The sequence below is a fragment of the Harpia harpyja genome, chromosome 11 (genome assembly GCF_026419915.1).
Source record: "Harpia harpyja isolate bHarHar1 chromosome 11, bHarHar1 primary haplotype, whole genome shotgun sequence".
In the NCBI taxonomy this organism is placed as follows: Eukaryota; Metazoa; Chordata; class Aves; order Accipitriformes; family Accipitridae; genus Harpia; species Harpia harpyja.
In genome coordinates, this window is record NC_068950.1 from 32,355,810 (window position 1) to 32,376,833 (window position 21,024).

Below are 21,024 nucleotides of genomic sequence, written 5' to 3' on the forward strand. Positions count from 1 at the left end.
CAACAGCTTGGCATAGAGAGCGGGACGCAACTAAACCATTCTGGTTAGTACCATAGGCAGGGATCTCGCCAGCTGCCCAACCGCTGCCCGTGTCACACCACTTACATCTACTTTGCCTGCATCATGCCTCCAAGGCATGATAGCCATCCTTAGGTTGGGGGTTTCTTCATTTATTAAGGTGTCTGGCTGAATCGCTTTTTGCCTTCCAAGACTAGAAACACCACTGCTTGGCTTTTTGGTGGATCACTGGCCTATGTGTGGAAAATTTACCAATGCTGTGGACCATTTCATAGAAACAAAATTAAACAGGTTGACAAAATCAGTTTAAACGGGACAGCTCAAAAGCTGTTCCCATTCCATTTCTTTTCAGGTACATAACACATTTTGTAGTAGTTGTTTTTTGTTGGATTTCAGGGAGCAAATTCCAATTTCAAGATGAATAACTGGTATCAAAACTCCTGCCATATTAAATAATTTTGCATTAGATTTCAAGAACTGTGCAAATTCAAGTTTTAGATACAGTTATATGAGCAACAGTTGTTTCACTGAAATATTTTATTTAATATACACAGCTGCAGTTCATTTAGGCAATAGAAAGTTCACAAATACGCTTACTCTTGACACTTGATTTGACACATTTAGTTTGACAGAAACCGAAGACTACAAAATTGAAGTATAATAATCATTAAGAACACATTAAAAGTGAATTATTATTACAACTAAATTACAAATGATATAAATATTTGATTCTTGTATAATCCCTACACAGTCAACATTTCTGTTCTTAGGAGTACACTTATGCAGAAGAGGATGGCTTTTAAATTTAGCTTGTTCTTATTAGCATGGAAAGTGGCATTCGAAACTAAAAATTTAGAGATTATAAACTAAATTCTGACTTTGATTATGAATTCACAAAAGTAGAATTGCATCATACTATCATTGCCTTGGTGCAGATCTGGCACTTGTGTTTTCAAAGACGATGGTGGACTTTTGAAATTCTTAAGCCATACGGCTGGTTATCAACAGATATTCTTTATACACCTTCTAGCTAAGGTGTATAAACCTTGGGTTATAAGCGCACTGATTCCAGTTCTGTTTTACAAGGAGACAGCTATCTTCCATTGAAAATCATAGCTCTGTCTCTGGCGTTAGGAAGGACACAATATATGAATGCTTTTTGGGAAAAGGTCCAAAAAGACCCAGCGGAGATCAAAAGCCTACCCAGATGTACCTGCACATTTCCCTCTTCCTCGCTCTTTTTCTTTTTCTCCCTTCCTCCTCCTCTCTCTCTTTCTTTCTTCCTTTCTTAACTGTTTCTGAATCAAATATTTGTTGGTGGTATCTTACAGCAACCAGATACTGTAACTCTTAATTTGGATGGGAAATACACCCGTTCAATTTCCAACCTGATTCTATGTACTTTTGAGAGCTCTAGAAGTGCATGGAAGTGCTCCTGTTTTAAAGGGATACATTTGTTTAAGCCAGATAGTATCAGGTTCTTACCCATTTTCTGAATATTTTGCTGTTTCATTAGTCCTTTTTCACTCTTCTGTTTAAAAAAATCCTTTCAGTTTTTACAGAAGATCGACTTCTAAATTATCTGGAAACATTTATAATCTCATGTGCAACGCGGTTGCACTTTCTTCAAGAGCTTTTTATAAATAAGATGAAAATTGCTCACTTAAATACACATTTACTTCTGTGAAAAAGTACATTTCTGTTTTTCTGTGATGAATGTTAAGGTGTAATTATCTTCATATCATTTTGTTAGACCACACAAACCACAGCAGACAGTTTCCTTCGACACATTGCAACCTCCAGGTAGTGCATTTGCTGTGGAATACGCCATTTACTCTGTTAATTCTATTTCCAGCTATTCCTATTGATTCTGAACCCAATGAGACACCTTACTGTGCCATATAGTTTCACTCATAGACTTGCAAAAAGATGCCAAAATACAGATGCTTTTGAGCAGATAAGTGTGTTTAAGCTAAGTGAGATGGGTGAAAAAACTTCACATTCCAGTACCAAAGACGTACTTTGCGGAGAAAAAACTATAGCATGGAGCATGATGCCAAGTTCAGCAACTTGAATGGTGGAAATAGGCCAACAGCAGCATTTGGAGTTTCTGTTTTATTACACATAGAAGTATATATATATATATATATATATATAATTTTTTTTTAAATAAACTATAGTCAGTTGGCATTTCACACAAGTCATATGACACATTTTCATCATTTTTGTATTTATCAAATGAGTACAACAAAGGAGCAAAATGTCAGTTCCAGTAAAATCTATGGAATTACACAGACCGTCCTTTTCAAATATCATCATTTTGGGTTGTGTTTGCAACAAAAGTTGAAATGTTTCTAATCAAAGTTTGTTTCAATATGCTAGATTTTAACAACATGCTTCTCAAGTATCTGAATATTTAGAATTACTCTCTAATTACTTACTCTGTAGTAATTACTTGACACAGGATAGATTCTTGTGGGCTGGCTTCGTGTGGCAAAGCATATGTAAGTGTAGTTTAAGAGCCTAAGCTAACTATGAAACTTTGTTTCAGTTTACAGAAATCCAAGGATTATAGATCATTGGTTATTTATTACCTCTATCACAGGGAAAAACGTTACAGAAAGTTCCCTCATGCCTTCTTACTGTGCTGTGCTTTCATCTAAACTTCAGGGTTCCATAACCTGAGCTACAGTTTTGCATTGCACGTAGATAGCCACAATTGCTTAAATTTCCTTTTAGACACCTGACTTCCTACAAGGAAGGGAGGAAGACGGAAATGCTTTTAATTATAAAAAACTGCCTTTGATTCTGTTTCATGATTAACAAATCTCATCATACATCCTCATTTAAAAACATATTTTGAAATGCTATGAACTGAGAATGGTATTACTTTATTTACCACCACCATATAAAGTAGTAGCAGTTTTAGAAAAAGGAAAAGTTTTAAATTAATTGGTGAAGCTAGCATAGCTTTTTGAATATAAATAAGTGCTCTTGAACACCTTCACGATGTTTAGATATTTTAAAACAAAATAAAGTAAAAAATGCATACTGGAAGTCATTCCTGCCCAAATGGTGCCTGTATTTCCTGCATCGCTCTATTACACTGTAGTGCAAAATGACTGCTTACACCCCCACAAATGTAATTTCAGGGCAGTGGCAACACGTGCAGTTCTGTGAGTGTGATTACTTTATTGCATGTGTCACGTGAATCAGACTGCAGATACGCCAGTCAAAACACCTAGATCTAGACACACAATGATTTGGAGGCTCTGTAATGAACATTTTGTACTATAAGCCTTTAAAGGAAACAACTCCATCAGCTTCACTTACAAATTATCTGTGCAAAAGTACAGTATTTCATAAATAAACTTTACCCAAATATTACAGAAAAAAGCTTTGGGATACATTAAGTATAAATACAGTGACAGCTGAGCTGCAAATTTAATTTAGGTATAAACAATAATATGCTCACCAGTTCTTTTCGTAGATGTACATTTAACCTCCCTGAGTCCTCTTCCATGCTTAGCAACATGATACATTTTCAGATGCTTGCTCAGTAACAGCAATGATAGCTTCGGCGTTAGAGAGAAAGGTGAGAAGGAGTACGTCAAAGTGCACTACATTTCACTTGTCATGGATTTTAAGCTTACTGTACCTTTGCTTCTAAAAGCCCACTGGTCATGACATGCCCATGACCACTTACGCAAGCACTGACATGTCGTAGTGAATCTGCTCCAAGATAGGCCATTAAAAGTTCAGTGTGTCGAATTAATAATTGCATAAGATCTTCAGCCAAACTCTCCATAGTTGAATATCTCACCTTTTCAAAATCAAAAATGTCTTTGAGGAAGAAAAGCACTTGATCCTAGTGGGGGGAAAAAAAAAAAGGAAAAACTTGCATTCACTTACAAGAAGAAAAAAAAGAATGCAATGCTAGCTATTTCTTTTACACGTTTCATAAAAACATCCATTTATGTATTCTTTTGGTGCTAAGATAGAAGTGCACTAAAATAGACTTTGCAAAACAGTTCTAGGCTTAAAAAAAAGTTAATATTTTCATGGTTTCTTACTGTTAGTCTTAATCTTAGGAAAATGCAAATGTATGCCTATAAATAAGATCCTAATTTCTTATAACCTGGAAGTTTTTTTTTTTTTAATTAAGATAAGTGGTAATTAAAAAAAAAGTTTCAAACCTTGAAGAAGCAGCATAGGTCATAAAGGGAATTTCTAGGACCCAAAAAGCCCCACGCCAAAACAGGGCTGATATGTTCACATATAGCATAGAAATGTGCAAAAAATCCATCAGGCACCTAGTGATGTAAAAATTGTAGACAAAAGTTACACAGTAAATTTAGTTTAGATCTCTTATTACATAAAATTAAGTCTTCAGAAAAGCCTAGAACACCTACTACTTCAGGGCTGTGGTAACTTGAACTCCTTTAAGTTATAGGGCAACTGCACCAAACAAACGTCATGATTTTTTTAGAAAGGGTTTTTACTTCAGTGGTACTTTGTATTTTAAACATTTTAAGATTAATAGGCATAATCCCCAAAAGATCATGAACAATCTATCTGACTCCCGTAAGACAGATCAGATAATTTTATTCAGTTATTGCTGTCTGAGCCCCTATACACTGTGTAGAGCTGAAACTTGCAAAAAAGTAAGCAAACTGCACAGTTCTGAATGGAAAAAAATTACACCTTATAAGAATCCATCTTTAAGTCTAAAGAAAAAACATAAAATATCTGTGAATGTCCATCCTGTTGTTACTTTTACAACCTACAGGCACTCATAAAATATAATATAGTATAGTATGAATTTATATATCCTATATGAATGTAGTTTATTTTATATACTCATAAACATATATTTATTATTTTACAACATCAGTTAATTTATAAAATAATAAAAATAGAAATTAATCATAAATTAAAACATAGAATACCACATAAAGAACTGTCCGTAAGTAAATTTAAGTTCATCAAATTCCTTGTGGCACAGTTAGTCTTTCCCTCACAAAGACTTCCATGGTGCTTAACTTGATCCACTTTTGAATGACTCCAGCAGCACTGATGAAACCAGTCCCAAGGACTAAAGTTACTCACACATTTACAAACTTATAAATATTGAGACTTCAGTATACAAAGGAACTACAGAGTAAGGCAGTTGTGCATTGAAATAGAGATGAAAATAATAGGTTACTCTAACATCTATTTTGGAGATATAAACCCTTTATATAAAACTAGTGTAGAAAAGATCTATTTATATAAAATTCCCAACCATATTGACACAGGGATGTAACATCTCAAATCTGAAGACGTAATGGTAGCTGAGAACCTTTTACAAAATACCAACTGCCATTGGAAGCAACTTTTTTTACAATGAAATATGTCTTTAGCAGTTAGGAGTCACGCAAATAGCTATTCTTAGAATCAGAAAAAAGTGTCAGTACCAATCACTTGAGAAGAGATTCCTCACCTGCGGTATGCAAAACCACTTCTAATGGCTATGGATGTCCTGTAGCAAGCCCCAACTCTGCTTTTGGACTGGCTATTACAGAGATGGGGCCTCCTAGGTCTAATAAAATCCTCTAAAGGTGGAAGTAAGGAGCTGCTGGCGCAGAGGAGCTCTACTTCAAAATCTGTAGAGTTCCTTCACTGAGAGGTCAGGATGCAGAAGGGGGCTGAGGGAGGCTGCAACAGAGTTCCTGCCGCTGGCGAGGAAGATGGTACTTCAGGTAGGTAAAGGGACAAGACTGAATTTTATTTAGCTGTGGAGATGATGCAGGGAGATGGGGTTGAGAATCCTAGCATAAGCAGGCAAGATACAAGATTAATGGCCTTGGTCTGCAAAAAGCCAAGGTACATGTGTGGGGCCATAAGTCAGAGAAATTACTGTCACCACTGTTGACTAGACCTAAACTAGGTTGAAAATCTTTCAGCTAAGACTTTTTGCTAAAAACCTGATATTAGGGCTCCACGAGCTAAACTTCTACAGTTGGCAGCCTCTTGGCTAAACTGACATGTCTACAGGATTAAGGGTTGATCTGTAATTTATTTTGCCAAAGCTACAGAACAGAACTTCAAATTCTTCGGAGACGATCAGTAACTTTGGTCCACGTAATTTGGAAGGCAACTTACCTTCATTTGCTGTCTTTTCTGCTTCAGTACTGACCAACAGCTTGAAGCCACAGCCTAAATGTAAAAAAAAAAAAAGAAAAGCCCCAAACCCTGTGTAACTTCACTATAAAAGAAATTATTTTTCATCGCAAAAGAAGTGATCTGCAGAATACTGTATTTCTATATTTTGAGGATTTGTATTTTCTTCAGTTTCAATCTTGTGATAACACAAAGTTTAAAACTATAAAATATCAGCTGATACAAATAACTAATTTTATATGTAGTTCATATTTGTTGTTTTCAGATCTTTGCAACATTTTCTTTAGTTTAATTCAAATGTAATTTGCCATCCTTGACAGACTTTACAGTTGCAACAGTCAGCAACATTCACTGGGTTTAATTGAGGACCAGCCTCTCATATACCAAAGTGTGTGCTCAGACATAAGTAACTATTTTAGATATTAAGTAGCATGTGAACACATTGAAATGTCTTTTTTCATTTTAGCAAAAACATTTTTGCAATAGCTTCAGATTCAGCTAAGGAGTTTTGTCCAAATATGGACCTGTGAAATACAATATACCGGTATCAGTACTACACTCTTTCCTCTCATAGCTTGTAACTATCCTCATCTGATTCTCCTTCAGTACTGCAAGATACTTTACTACTCACAAAACACAATTTTACCACATAATTACAAAAATAAATATATGCATGTTACCTTTTCCTCTAGAGGGACTATTTCAATTGAAAGACAAAAATAAAAGGAAAACTGGCAGTTTATATATATAAATGGATGAAATGACAGTAGTATCTCTACCAGCTGACCATGGCAGTAGCCTGCATGTCTGTAACAGAGGGATGAGATCTATCTGATAAATAAACAGGCACATCTGAAAAAGCGTGAAATGTTATCAACATTCGAATGCCTGTATTGTATTAATTTACTTTTGTTTGCTTGCAACTTTGTGTCTTATTGCTAAATCTCTGCTGTATGAACCAAAACCTGTATCTAATATCTAAGATGTGGCTAACAGAAACTTCCTTTCTAAAATTCTACCTCCGCAGAGAAAACTAATTTTTGCAGGACAAGTTAAATTATTTTCTCCAATATATTCAATCATTCTATATATTTTGGGCCCATACTTGTAGCTTTTAAATTGCTATTATCAAAAACCTGATAATACAATCTGTTTATTTTTTCTGAGGTATATTTCAGGTACATATTCAGTCATATTGGAAGCTGAATTAGACTTTACGGTGAAGGACGGTGTAGTTTCTTTGCTTCAAAATGAATGCTATTATCAAGACAATATACACAGTCTTTATCCTGCAGTTGTTGGTTTTATTCTCATTTTTACATTGTGCTTTAAGAATACAAAGCACAGAGCACCAGAAAAACAGTTTTGGCATATAGAGAAATTTTATATCAGAATGTTCACACCAATGTTATACTGATCATACCATCTACTTACTGTAACATACTACAGAATAATGATTATGAAAATTACACATAAATACTTACTGTTTCTTTAAAAGAGGAATTTAGCCAGCGGTTATTTACTACATTCTGTATAGATATTGGTGGATTTTCTAAATCTTCAAATGAATCCATTAATATGAAGTCCAGAACAACATCATAAAAATTCAGGTTTTTCACCTATATTAAATCAGAACATGATCTAAGTTACCTAGTTTCTCTTTCAGCAGTTGAATTCAGCATGCACCGTATTCTAACTCTGTATTAACATGCAGATTTATAATTGTTTTTAATGAATATTAAAGATACTTGGCAGTAAAGGAGAAGTTAAAAAAAGTATTACGTGCTAAACTGCAGTGGGGGATGCCATTTCTCTACATCAGCAATGTAAACAAAAAAGAGTTGCCTTTCCCACAGTACTGAACTGTAAAAATTTATTTTTAGATGCTATGGTTTGCATAATTAAGGGTAAAAGCACTTTTTAGAAATTCAGACTCACTCCTCTAGCAGCAAGTTCCATTTCAGTATTATCCCAGTGATCTGTTTGTTCCAAAAAATATATCATTTCATCAAAGACATCTTCAAATTTCTTTGGATTCTGTAAAGTAAAAGCAATGAGTATCAAGCAAACGTAGTAAGAGAGGTGGTTTATTTACACTGGAAAGTGAATTCTGGTAGAAGTTACATTAACAATAAAACATTACTTAAAAAAGGCTTTTACCTTTCGTGCTCTCACAATTAAAGCAGACAAAATTTTTCTTCCACTTTCAGCAAGAAATATTCTGTTTGCTGTTTCTGAAAGAATTATCTAGAAAAGGTTTCAGAAAATATAGACATATTCATTCACAGGTTATACTAAGTGACCTTAAATACTTCAATCAAATTTAGTATAATTATAACCACTACTAGAGTAGGCAAGTACCTAATAAGCCTTTGGTGCAAAGGTTCCAAAGCTAATCACAAAACTGGGACTCCTCTGCAAATACGTCCCATTTTAGAATTATAGAAATGTAAAAGCAACAAGAAAATATTTAATTACAGAATATGTTATAAAAATGCTTGCAACAGGTAGTGCATTGATAGTTTCAATGCCACATACTTTAGGCTTAACAAGACAGACAGACAGATCACTCTCCTTACTATTTACCTGAAAAGCTTGTCGAATACAATGAAGCTTAGCAAGGAAGTCACTGTCTCCTAGACATTCAAACATTTCAGTCCTATATAAAACAGAAAAGTTTTCAAAGACCATTAAAGAAAGAAGCACAAGAAAATTCAACTTAGTCTAATTCCTAGAAAAAATACCTAGTACAAGTAACTTCTAAAAAATGAGTTCTATATAGAATATTTGACTTTAATTCTTGCTTTTCTTGCAAATAATTAAGTAGACATAAATCAATACCTTAACACTCGTGAATAAATTTTCCCTTCTTCTGCTAAGTGCATAGCTTCTTCATACAATGGGCAATGGCAAAGGGAATCTAGACCATAGGTATTACGAATCTCTCTGTGTTCTGCAAGCTGAAAAAAAAATTTTTTTGAAGTTCATTAAAGAGCTTGCTAACATAATTTTTGTAAAGATAAACAAATTAGTTTTCCTGATACTCTACTGAAAGATGTATCCTCTTCTGCATCTGCTTAAAACAAAGGGGCTACACTCAACTAGTAGACAGAAGAGAAACACCAAACTATTAACAAGACTGTTACTTTGTAAGTTTTAAAATCTGCAAGCTACAGTTTCAGGTTTCAAGTTTCAAAAGTTTAATTAACAAAATCGAGGCAGCTTAGTTTTGTTTTTAATTTACCTAGTCAAGTTGTTAATTTCCCTAGTTAAGTTTTTAATTTGCCTGGTTAAATATAATGGGTCTCAAAGCTGTTAAAAAAAAAAAATTGTCAGGACACAAAGTACAGAATGATTGCATCATGCAAATCTTTAAGAAGCTGGAAATAGTAACATCCTCCCACCCCTGTTTTTGTTTCGCTGGTAAATATGTTTGCTAGTTACTAAAGCATATTGTATGAAGCATCCAGCATTTTACTACAGGCTCCCAAAAAGGTTTTCATTATTGACAGTTTTAATTCTGTGGTTATCATATAAATTAACGTGAACTCAGACGTTTTTAGAGCAAGAAAAAACAAAAACAGATTAAGAAATCAAAGCACATAAATAATACAAAGAACTCCTGTTTACAGGATATCATATTTAAGCCACAAAACAATGGCTAGCTACAATTTCCACTACAAACATTACATCGTATTATTAATGATCCAAAATAAAAAATCAGAGGCTTACAGATCCTTCAGGTTAGTTAATGACCAGAAAATGAATTATAACCTTTTTTTAAAAAAAAATCCTCTTTTTTTTTTTTAATATCCTGTGTGTGGGAAACAAACCTGTGCTTCTAGGCTATAAAAACAGAGCCTAGAAGCATCTTTAAAAAATAATTCTCACAGTAATTGAACTATATAGTTACACTATAACTTAGAAAGATTAAAAAAAATCAGATTAAAATATAACTTTATGTTAAGCTTCCATTAAAATTTTCAAATAAATATATGCTGAAAATTTTTCCTATCAATGAGGATATACAGGCAAGTGCTGGCATGAGACTTCATAAAGACATTAAGAAGTATATCTTCTCCACAGACTTTGTTGAGCCAATTACAGCAACAAGAGTTTGGACAAGTAGGCTTGCCTGCTAAAGGGAAGAATACAAGCACGTGCCAATACCTATTTTTGTCCATATAAACATTTAAGCCCATGAATAAGTTACAAAGATTTCAGTACAGAGTTGGTGTTCTGACAAGCATTACACATTGTTAGATGGTATATATTTGCTGGAACTTACACTGATTTTTTGAATCACTCATACCAGTATCCTTTTACTGTAAGCAAATACATACTATTCCTTTCATAAAATTGTCAGGTCCCATTTTAAATTGATTTGTTTGGGTAAAAAAAGAAAATCAAATCTGTATTCCTATACAGATTTCTATAGAGTTCTCGAATTGAGACTCAAGTGATGAGACAATAGCTAGGGAATAAGTGAAGGAATAAAAGTTTTAAGGTCAACAAAATGTCATACTTAAATGAGTAATGTATACTTTCAGAATTCATCTACCTTGAAAGTATTTCCATTTTAAAAGTACATATTTGTTTATCAGTTGTTTTACTTGGAAGAACAGAGTAGAAAAAGCTGACTTCCTAAAAAAATATTTACAGCTATTAAGACCAAAGATTTTATTCCAATTTAACAATATTAATTACAGCACCAAACAGTGTTTTGGATTCAATAATTCAAAAAGCCCACCTGAAAATTTACGTTCTTAGTAAACAAAGGAAGCCACACAGCTTTTAATTGAAAATATATGTGAAACTATATAGGAAGCAATAATTTAACCAACTGGAAGAAACTGGAATATATTAATTTCTTTCAGATATAAAAATATCAATATACATACAGACACACACACACATATATACACAGTATAATAGTTAGAACAGGTATAAACAAGAAAAAGTGAAAAATCTTTACTCCAGAATTTGTGGTTCTACATTATGGTTAAGAAAGTATTAACTGTGGAAAAATACATACATGTTTTCTGAAATAAAGACCAAACCAGAACACAAAGAAGTATACTAATTTATTTCTTACCTGATCCAGCTATTACTGAAGCCATAAAACATTCCATTTACTTTATTTCATTTGCAAAGCATGAGAAGAAATAGGTTGTGAACACTTATGCACTTTGTAAACAGCTGCGCCTCTCTTGGAGGTTATAATTTCTGTGGTAAAAGGGATTATATTAGTTTTCTCTAGTGAACTTCAGGCAAATCCTGTTCTTCAGATATTTAGGCAAACTGACTGACTGTGACTGAATGAGGACTCATATGATTTCTACAGTTAGATCCAGGTAATCTCCATCTGCTGCCAGCAAGCCTGAGATGATAACATCTTTAGCACATGAAGATGCTTGATCATAGCCTTTGTGGTTAAAAATTAGCATAGAATCTGGTACCTGGGAGTTGGGTGAGGCCCTTGATTATATTTAGTTGTTTGTTTTTTTTTTTTTTTTTAAATTCCTCTCATGCTAGCAGATGAAATAAAATAGCTATGTTACTGTTGTAATGAATATTATTGAGCTCAAATGAAGAAAGCAGTTAAATCAACTGGCTACTAAGCAGGAGAGAAGGGTATAACTATTCTTCTGCTGAGAAGATGGTTTTGATTACAGATTGTAGTTAGTTCCAACCAGTAACTCTTGGAAAGGGGGTGCAAATTCCTCTGTCACTGATTTCTCTTAGCATACAAGAAGAGGAGAGGGAAAAAAACCAAAACAAACTGAAAACCAGAAACTAGAACGATCTCTAAGTTTAACTAGAAACGGTGATTTCCAGACAAGCTCTGAAGCTGCACTATAATGCTCCTGGAGTCACCATGGATTTTCTTTTGATGCTTTCCAGTACTTAAAAATATATTTATATAGAAATATTTTATATGTAGCTATATAAACAATATATAGATATGTAACATACAGTATTGTATTTTAAACAGTCTTGCAAACATTCAGTAATGGCCGTTCTTTTTGATATGAAATAAGGTGAAAGCTTGCCTATATAAACATCCTGGTTCAAAATAAAATTAGTTGAAGATGCTCTGAACACACATCCACATTTCAAACATAGCAGAGTTCAGCTGTTAGAAGAATGGACAAATCATATACAATGTTTAACAACATGCAGAGCATACAACATTTTCTAGTAAGAACTTCCCAAGCTGCAATCAAAAGAAAAATTAACCCTTTGTTGTAAAAGTCTCCAAGGACTTGTTACATTTGAGGACAAAGGTGGAGAAAATTTAGTTTTAAATGAGATGTCTCACTATAACTACCTTACATGAATTGGCATGGATTCATGATGGGTATTCAGGTACCTGCTTTTTACCCCACTATGTATCCCCATACACCGCATAACTTTCCCCAACAGTGGTTCAGTATTTATCAGAAGTTAGCAGAAATGCCCAGCATCCCACATCTTGTCATCACAGGTAAGTTGGACTCCGGAAAGCTCCTTGAGTCCTTTCTTGCCAATCTGTAGTGAACACTTCTTTGCACAGCCACTGCCATTTTGAAACTCTTAACACACCAAGGATGAAAAAGTGCTCCATGAACAGCTACCAAAAGTGCTGGTAGTTGTGAGTAACACTGAGGCTTGTGATGATGGATCTGACATGCCAGCCTCTAAATGTCTGCTATTTCCTCAGTATCATGTAGGGTTACATGAAGAAGAATATGAAAATGCAAAGAAGAGATGAAAATATGAATCACCCTATAGCAGCAATGTAATCTTGTAATGCTTTACTTCTATCCATTCGAGGCTCAAGAAAGAGATAGTAATTGTTGGTGACCGCTGCACAGGACACTTATGATGACCTGCAGTGAATACCTAACTTCATTACGTTGAAATAACACGCACATCTTCAAAACTCCAAAGCTTGTAGTGACAACTTGTGTCTCTACACACAGCGCTGTAAAGCAGCCTCTGAAGATTACAACATGGATCGTTTTTGTTCAGACACTAATCAGTTTTTGCTGTACAGTTCAACTTTATGGCTGCATCTACTAGTAAGGAGATGCTGAAACCATTGTTGTAAGCATCAAACCTCTGGAACTTGCAATAGTTTTTAAACCTGGGATTCCATGACGGCTTTGGTCTAATGAACAGACTAAGTACTCTTATTTGCTACCCACAAGTTGTTTCTTAATAAATAGAAAAAATTCTCAGCTGTGCATCAAGACCTTGTTGACTACCAAAATAACCCCCTACATGAATGTAACAAAAATATACAATGTTAGACCTTTTAGGAATTCTTGCTTCCTCCCCCTAATAAAAAGGTCAATTTACTCGCATAGTCAGCATTCATTAACGTTCTGAGAAACTATGCTTATCCTATATTAAATGATGATGATCTCTTTCTCCGGATATCTTTACCTCTTAAAAGATTTTTTTTTCAAAAAACATAAGTAGCTGCAGGATGAGTGTGAAACATGTTTTGGGAGTTGGAAGATGTGATGGTGATTACTAACTAAAACATTTGAGATGGTACTTGAATAAACTGAAATGATGAAGTGGTGCGTTCTTCTTAATATCTGGAAGAAAGCAGGAAGTTCATGTATTTTCAGGAACTCCTTCTATACTTGTATATGTTACAAGACATCTAATACATTTTCTTTGAGGAAAACACACATTCAGAACATGATTTTATCTGAATTATTGCTGTAACTTTATTAATTTCAAGCATAATGAAGAATGTGAATTCACTATGTTGTGTGCATCAGTGGTAGTACTACTCCTTGCCAGGAGGAATAAACCTAGGTTGTGCTGTGTCTGGTACATAGGCTTTTGCCTACATAATACCTACATGGAGGTATTATGGTACAAAAATTAGTTCAGTGCCAATATGGGATTTTTGTTACAAATGTTACATGTATTTTCTAAGAATTAAAAACTGTACAGTATGAGCAGTCAGTGTACTGGAACACACTGGCTATTAGATGAAACTCCTCCTTGTCCTAGAAATGAAAACATTCAATATACTATGCAAATACCATACATAGCTAAGGTGGTTTCTGTTAGAGGACAGATTTTTTTTTTTTTTTATTATTATTTTTAAAGCTTTCAGAGTACCATCTAATGACTTGTTGGACTAAGTTTTCCTGTTCATAGCCATACAGCAAGCAACCACAGTTGTCCTTGGAGGGAATCAAAGGAATATGGTTCCCATTGACCACTCTTCCTTACTACATGGAAAACTTTTCCCCACAATGGAATCTTTTTTACTGGGGCTACATCTATTAGGACGCAAAAGACAAATAATGGAAAAAAACCCCAAACCAACACAAATGAAGCACGAAGTTTGAGGAATTTGTTAAAAAGGACATAGGAACAGGAGGTGTTTCTCAAAGTGGAACATAAGTTTTCTGTTGCCTACACCACCACCAACATTTATAGGGAGGTGGAAAGCTTCTGATGATGATATGAATAGACAAGCTTTATTACTGGATATCATGCTTCACTGGACACCATGAAATCTTTTGAGTTTGCCCAAAGTAGTAGGCAGTGGTTAGTGGCATTTCAGGTACAGGTTCTTCAAAGAAATAGTATTACTGTTAGCAGAATGAAAGACTTCAGGGATTAATTCTTTCCTCTCTTTCTCCACATGTCTTAAGACTATAAATATGAGGCACCTCCACACCTCATTAAAGTTGTTAGAATAGAGAGCTCCTTACAGTTTGCTACCCAGGGCATGCTAGACTACAGGACTGCTGTACTACATTTGTTTTTGAGGTAAGACAATAACCCACATCAAACTGGCAGATGACATGAGCATGGAGGAAGCGACGGGATGAGAATAATAAGGCCTGAGAAGATCAGATTAGTGATTATGGTCACACTTCTGAAGGCAGTCAGAACACAGGAGGGCACATCTCTGATTTTTGTGATGAAACAAGAATAAAACCAAATCAAACATCTCACTTATAAATGCTGTAGGAATACACCTTACTATTACTTGCCAACATTATTCACTCTGGTATTCCCCATTTCAGGAAAGGAATAAAACATCTATCTGGAAACCATGAAAAAGGTAACCCTACCTTTCAGTGACAGGGCTCTTTTTGAGCACTTTCTGAATCTAAAATTCAATTTCAGTCACTTTGAAGATTTTGGTGCCATATACTAATAATTACAGGCATATGGAAACTGGTGTTCTTTCCTTGTTATCAAAGCCTGCTCCTTCCTGCACTCTTTTGTTTTAAAAGATTTGAACAGAGAAAAACAACCACCTTAGTAAAGGAATTACTGATAAAAAAAGAGCAGCTAAGGCTTTATTCATAAGTCTGAAAAATCTCCTAAGCTTTGGACTGAGTTAACATTTTAATAAAGAATGCAAAGTTTATTTGATAATAGAACTACAGATTCAGTTTTAGTCAAGCTACGAAAGTAAGACATGATAAATGCATGTGCACTGACAATGGAGAGGCAGCAACGAAGCTCACTGTCAGGGAGAGCAGGAAAGAGCTTCTATTGGAAAGATGGAAAAGAAGCCAGGAAAGAGAGGGTGGAGACCTTTGTCTGGCACACTCACTGTTGTATTCTTGCCAAAGGTGGTAGTTATTTTGATCACACAGTAGGTGAGATAGCAAGAAAAAAGGATACTAACCCTCATAAACACAAGCCGATGGCAGACAGTCTCAAATGGGGAAGAAAATACCATTATTTATCACAGTATATAGTATCAATAACTTAATTAGGCCAAATGGTTGTGCTAACCATCCCTTCTGCAGTGCTTCTGAGTACCTACATGTGTTTAGGAAGAGAAATCTGTCTGGGCTTGGGGATGGCAACTGCCTGTCTAAATCATCTTTATAAGGATTTGGGCACATGTGTATTGTAGGCGTCCAGACTGGCACAATTCTGTATGAGAAGTCATCAAGTGCATGATCCCCAGCATCCTCTTGATTATCAGCCATAGCCAAGATGAAGTTTTCACATACCCTACTGCTATCCTGTAGAGCTCATCAAAAGGGCATGTGATTTAAACTCTGCCAACTGTCCCAGTTTTGTACAGTTCTTTTCTTGAAGGCCATCTTCCTGTTTTCTCCTAACATAACACAGCACAACATTCTTGTTGCCTCCTAAGCCATATCCCTGTCTATTTCCATCAAAACATCTATCGATGCCTTGTTTTAGGATTCCCTGTATCTTTGCTGTTATCTCTCCTGAGGGCAGTGCACTAAATTTGACTTGATTGTGTGTCAGCACTGAAACATGAAAATAGCTTCTAGTCTCTAAAACCACAGTCACACAAAATACTTAGTCCTGCTCCTTGGGACAGGATGCAACGTAGAAGGAAGATGAATAACTGTCAACATACAGCTCGTAGCATGACCACAAAATATGCTGCTACTTTGTAATCTCCCAGAAAGTGAAATCACTAGTGATTCCTGTAGGGCAAAAATGACACAGCAGTATACACACATATATGAATTTCAGATTTTAAAACTTTGCCAAGCATTTCTATCAACACACACAGTTTAGGACAGTTACTAAAATTGCAATCAGGGAACACAGGATGAAAGAACTACCTATTTGCCCATTAGCTGAGACAAATCCAAAGCCGGAAAAGCCTCAGACTTCTTAGCTGAAACACTCCACTTCTATGCAAGTGCAAGAATAAAAAAAATGGAAGAAATATATAAGAAAGAAGCTGCTACCTGACATCATCATGTCTAGAATAAAAAAATCTGGTATGTCAATTCTAATCCAGTTACATCAAAGTGATTACCATTCTCTACTAATAGCTGAAATATACTGTGAAGTAGTTATTCTCATTGCCATAGTTGTTTGCAGTACTAATTTAAAGCATTTTTCCCCTCAGAGGATGGACAAAACTTTATCTCAAGGTAACACTATATTCATAAGAGAAGACCAATTCACAGCTTTATTTTACCTGCACCACACAATGATGTCCCAGGAGCTACTACTAGAGAGCTAACTGGCCCTGTAGTTTAAGCCTAGTGGCTCATATTTAATCCAGAATTTTGATGGTGTTCTGGTTTGAACACCAAACTGCAAGTTGTTTATGGCTTTGTTAATCTTCAGGACTCATTCCATCAGCTGAGAATTTTAATAGATTCTTCAGTAAAATCTGAGAAAGGACATCAGAGAGCTTGTTCTATTGGCAAAGGCTAGAACAGCTGGAAAGGAAGAGAAAATCTTCATAACTTCATTCTGGAAGAAAGAGTTCACAGAAGTGGCTTTGAGGTATCAAAATGTGGAGAATATTTTCAGGATATGTAAAGACAATTCCATCGCCAAGTTTGACTCAAACATTTCTTTGGCAAATACTGAGACATTTAGCTTCTGGATAGGATGGTTATTCCACTGAGGTGATACATCCCGAGGTTTGTGGGGTTTTTTTGGTTGGGTTTTTTTTTGTAGTTGTTGTTGTTTGTTGTGGTTTTTTTGGTTTGGTTGGTTTTTTTTTTTTTAAAGCCAGACAACACAAATGAGCATAATGGATTGTTCCCATCCTCACATACTTGCAAAAACACTAGGAAAGTTCATGCTGGGGGTGGGGAGATACAAAGTGTACAAACTATAATGGTTTACAGCTCCTCTCAAGAGCTGATAGAGTTGAAGCAAGCTTGAATTGTGATCTTGCCCAAATTACAGGAAAGAGTAACCAGTCTCTACAGACACAAACTTTGTTAGGAATGAATGCTAGGCATAGCATCACAATTTAATGTGAATTACTAAATCAAGGTAATTGTGTTATAGAAAAACAAACCATACAATAGACAGTCAAAATGATAATTGCAAAGAACTTGTATGCAATTCTCTCTTTTTACAACTGTCTGAGTTTAGTAGCTTAGTTGTAGTGCAAATATGATAGCAATATCTAACACAGAATGTATCTATTGAGACCAATTCTCTTTCCTGTAATTTGGAGAAGAGTGCTATTCAAAATCAATGCAGCTCCTGAGAGACTATAAAAGGACATATTCCTTATTTAAATAAGTGTGTTGCTGTATATAAAATTATTTCAAATACTTCAAGGGAGCTGTAGCAGATTTCAGCTAATAGACAATGCCCTGTTATCCAAAGATTATTTCTTTATGTATCCTTTGTGGTCTTATCCAAGAAGATTAGGGAAAGTTAGATGAAGGATATTATATTGTGCATGGAATGTACTAAAATAGGTAGCTGTCAATTTCTAGTAATTTCCTTTCCAAAAAAACCCCAACTCCAAAAAAGACAAAGCCTTCTTCATACATCTTTATATTATGGTAAGGGAATAGGGAAAAAAAAAGAGAATAGAAAAATGCAATTCATGGTGAAAGGAACTACTATAACCTCAACTGATTGTGCTTCTTCACTCATGAAAATCTGAAATATTTTTCAAAAGCAACTTCTTTTTAGAAGGAGTTGGGGAAACATTTCTTCCAGTACACAAAAAAAAAAAAAAAAAAAAAAAGAAAGATAATAAGCAAATTGATCCCCACTTCATTACTTGAACTCCTAGGAAGCTGCTTGCAACTAAGCAAGGAAAGCTTCTTTTTTTCCCCATAAGAGAAATACATTTTGCTTACAATAATTAGAAAAAAAATTAAGATTCTTCTGTTCACTGTTCAAGTAGATGAATGAATCTTTAAAGAAGAAATCTTTAAGAGTCTTACCTCAGCTGTGGAAACAAAGGAGTCCGTTGATGCAATGCTTAATGTATCTCGAAGGCAGAAATCATCTGTATTATCCTTTACAGTAACGTCTGTATTTTTATCTTTAAAATAAAAAAAATAAAAAAAAACATCAAAAACCTGAGTATTAGACTATCAGAAAACTCCATTTAAGTCTTGAAAGTGTGTTTCATACACACTTTAATGTAGTATTTCATTCAGAAGGCACAACACTGTACTACTATAAGAGCAAATTCTCCTATGACCCACTAACATATATAATAGTGACCACATTTTTCTCTTTGAAGTGGACTTAGAAACATCATCTGCAATGAACAGAGAGAAGAAAAAATATTGCCCAAGGGGTTTTGCCTTTTCTTTGATAGACTTCTGAAGATCTCTCTATCTAAAGATATTACTTTGCTATATTGATCTAAACCCTCTGTTAAGTTTTTAACTTGGCTGTGTTATATAACAAATGCTCAACATAACAAATGCTCAACGTTTTAGTAACCAAGAAATACTGTTCTAAATAAAAGTCCATTAACAAAAAACAGGTTTCGGCTTCATTTGAATTCGTTTCATTTTCTACTTCTCATGCCTTTTTTTCACTTGCTGGTTCTTCAGGAGAGTAAGTGAAGTTTTTAATCTTCACTGTATCCTCTTTCCCCAAAAAGCTTTTCCACAGAAATAACACATCCAGAAGCAATTCCTATAGTACTAGAATTCTTAAAGCCTTTAAAATAACTGATATTTTTTGCTTAAAATCATCTGCAATAGTTTCTCTCAGTTTTCCTTTATTTTTTTCTCAGATTTCAACTGTTGCATATATTACTAGCATACATGGATTTGTTTTCACTGTACAGAAACACTTTCACAGAAGGATTAAATTCATAAGTCAGTAAGTCAGACTTTGGCTTGATGTGCCCCATACTATGCTCTCAGTAGAGCACAGGCATTTATTTTGGGTTACTTTACCTTCAGACATTACACATGTTGCTAAAAGTCTGGTTTATTTCCAACAGTCAGCAGCAACCAGCTACCCAATGTCATCCAGATCTGTTGCTATGGCAATACTTCATAAAAAACACTATTACATAGCAAAGTGGCCAAGTGCCAATATACCGGAATGGTTTACTCATCAATTGAAAGGCTACAAATCCACATAACTTACCTATTATTTCGGTGGTTGTTATGGTTTTATTAGTTACGGACTTGGAATGACAGCTTAAAAATTGCACACAACAGTAAGTATCTGTCTTTGAGACTATTCACTGAGGGAAAAAATTATTAAAAGTTTGGACAAATATTTTACTAGATTGAGTTAGGCAGATTCCTACTTGTAATCACAACTTCACCAATATTCATATGAAAGTGTATGATTTTTTTCAGATCATTCTTAATAGTTTGTTCTTTATTTTGACCTCTTAAAATCAAGAGGAAAAGTACAGCAGCATCCAAGCTGGTTGAGAAACAATCACATACTGGAATCTGAAGAGCTGGAACAGAAAACCAAACTGTGGTTTGTAAAGCATTTGCTTGAGGTCTGGTAAAAGTAGGCGGGTGACATGATGTTTCCTTCTTATTTCTAGCTCATAATTTGCATTAATCACCTTCTAATATTACATTAAATGCTTTTCTAATACGACTTTTTCACATAAGCAGTTGCTGAAACTGCAATAATACTGTTAAACATAGGGTGGTACAGAGATGTATAGCCTGGTTGCAGATTTTTCCACTGAACCTCTCCTTTTGGGTAAGTTGTTTTCCATAATAAATCTGCAATTAAAGCAAAATTTTCTACTTCTCACAGTTAGAAAAGCCCTCTAGCACCTGATTCAAGTGCAATCCAAAGAAATTATTTTCCTGATTGGCCCAGTCTGTAGGCAACATGCAACACTTACTTCATGAGAAGTAAACAGCTATATTCACAAGTAGCAATACAAATTATAAACTCCTTGGAGAGTAAAGTGTGGGCCATACTTACAAAGATCTTACTGATGGCTTTAGTGAAGATGTTAAGGTAAGGACCCAAGTCTTATGTACACAAAGTGCAGCTGTCAGAGTGTCTCATATATCAACTTATTCACAATCCAAGAACATCTCTACCACCCTCACAGGAAAGTCCCAACTATACCACTGACTGAAGACTCAAAGACTTTGGATA

General features: G+C 34.8%; 1 protein-coding gene across 2 annotated transcripts in view; it reads right to left on the reverse strand.

Moving 5' to 3' along the window:
• Nucleotides 1-537: 537 nt before the first annotated feature.
• MIGA1 (mitoguardin 1) overlaps nt 538-21,024 on the reverse strand; it is a 44,445-nt gene continuing 23,958 nt past the window's right edge. For both annotated transcript variants that reach the window (XM_052800487.1, XM_052800486.1), the window contains exons 8-16: nt 18,861-18,961; nt 9,022-9,140; nt 8,767-8,839; nt 8,341-8,427; nt 8,119-8,217; nt 7,665-7,799; nt 6,163-6,216; nt 4,215-4,331; nt 538-3,886 (exon numbers count right to left, since the gene is read on the reverse strand). In XM_052800487.1, coding sequence (XP_052656447.1) covers nt 3,668-3,886; nt 4,215-4,331; nt 6,163-6,216; nt 7,665-7,799; nt 8,119-8,217; nt 8,341-8,427; nt 8,767-8,839; nt 9,022-9,140; nt 18,861-18,961 — 1,004 coding nt within the window. In that variant the 3' untranslated portion in view covers nt 538-3,667. The remainder of the gene's footprint in view (nt 3,887-4,214; nt 4,332-6,162; nt 6,217-7,664; nt 7,800-8,118; nt 8,218-8,340; nt 8,428-8,766; nt 8,840-9,021; nt 9,141-18,860; nt 18,962-21,024) is intronic.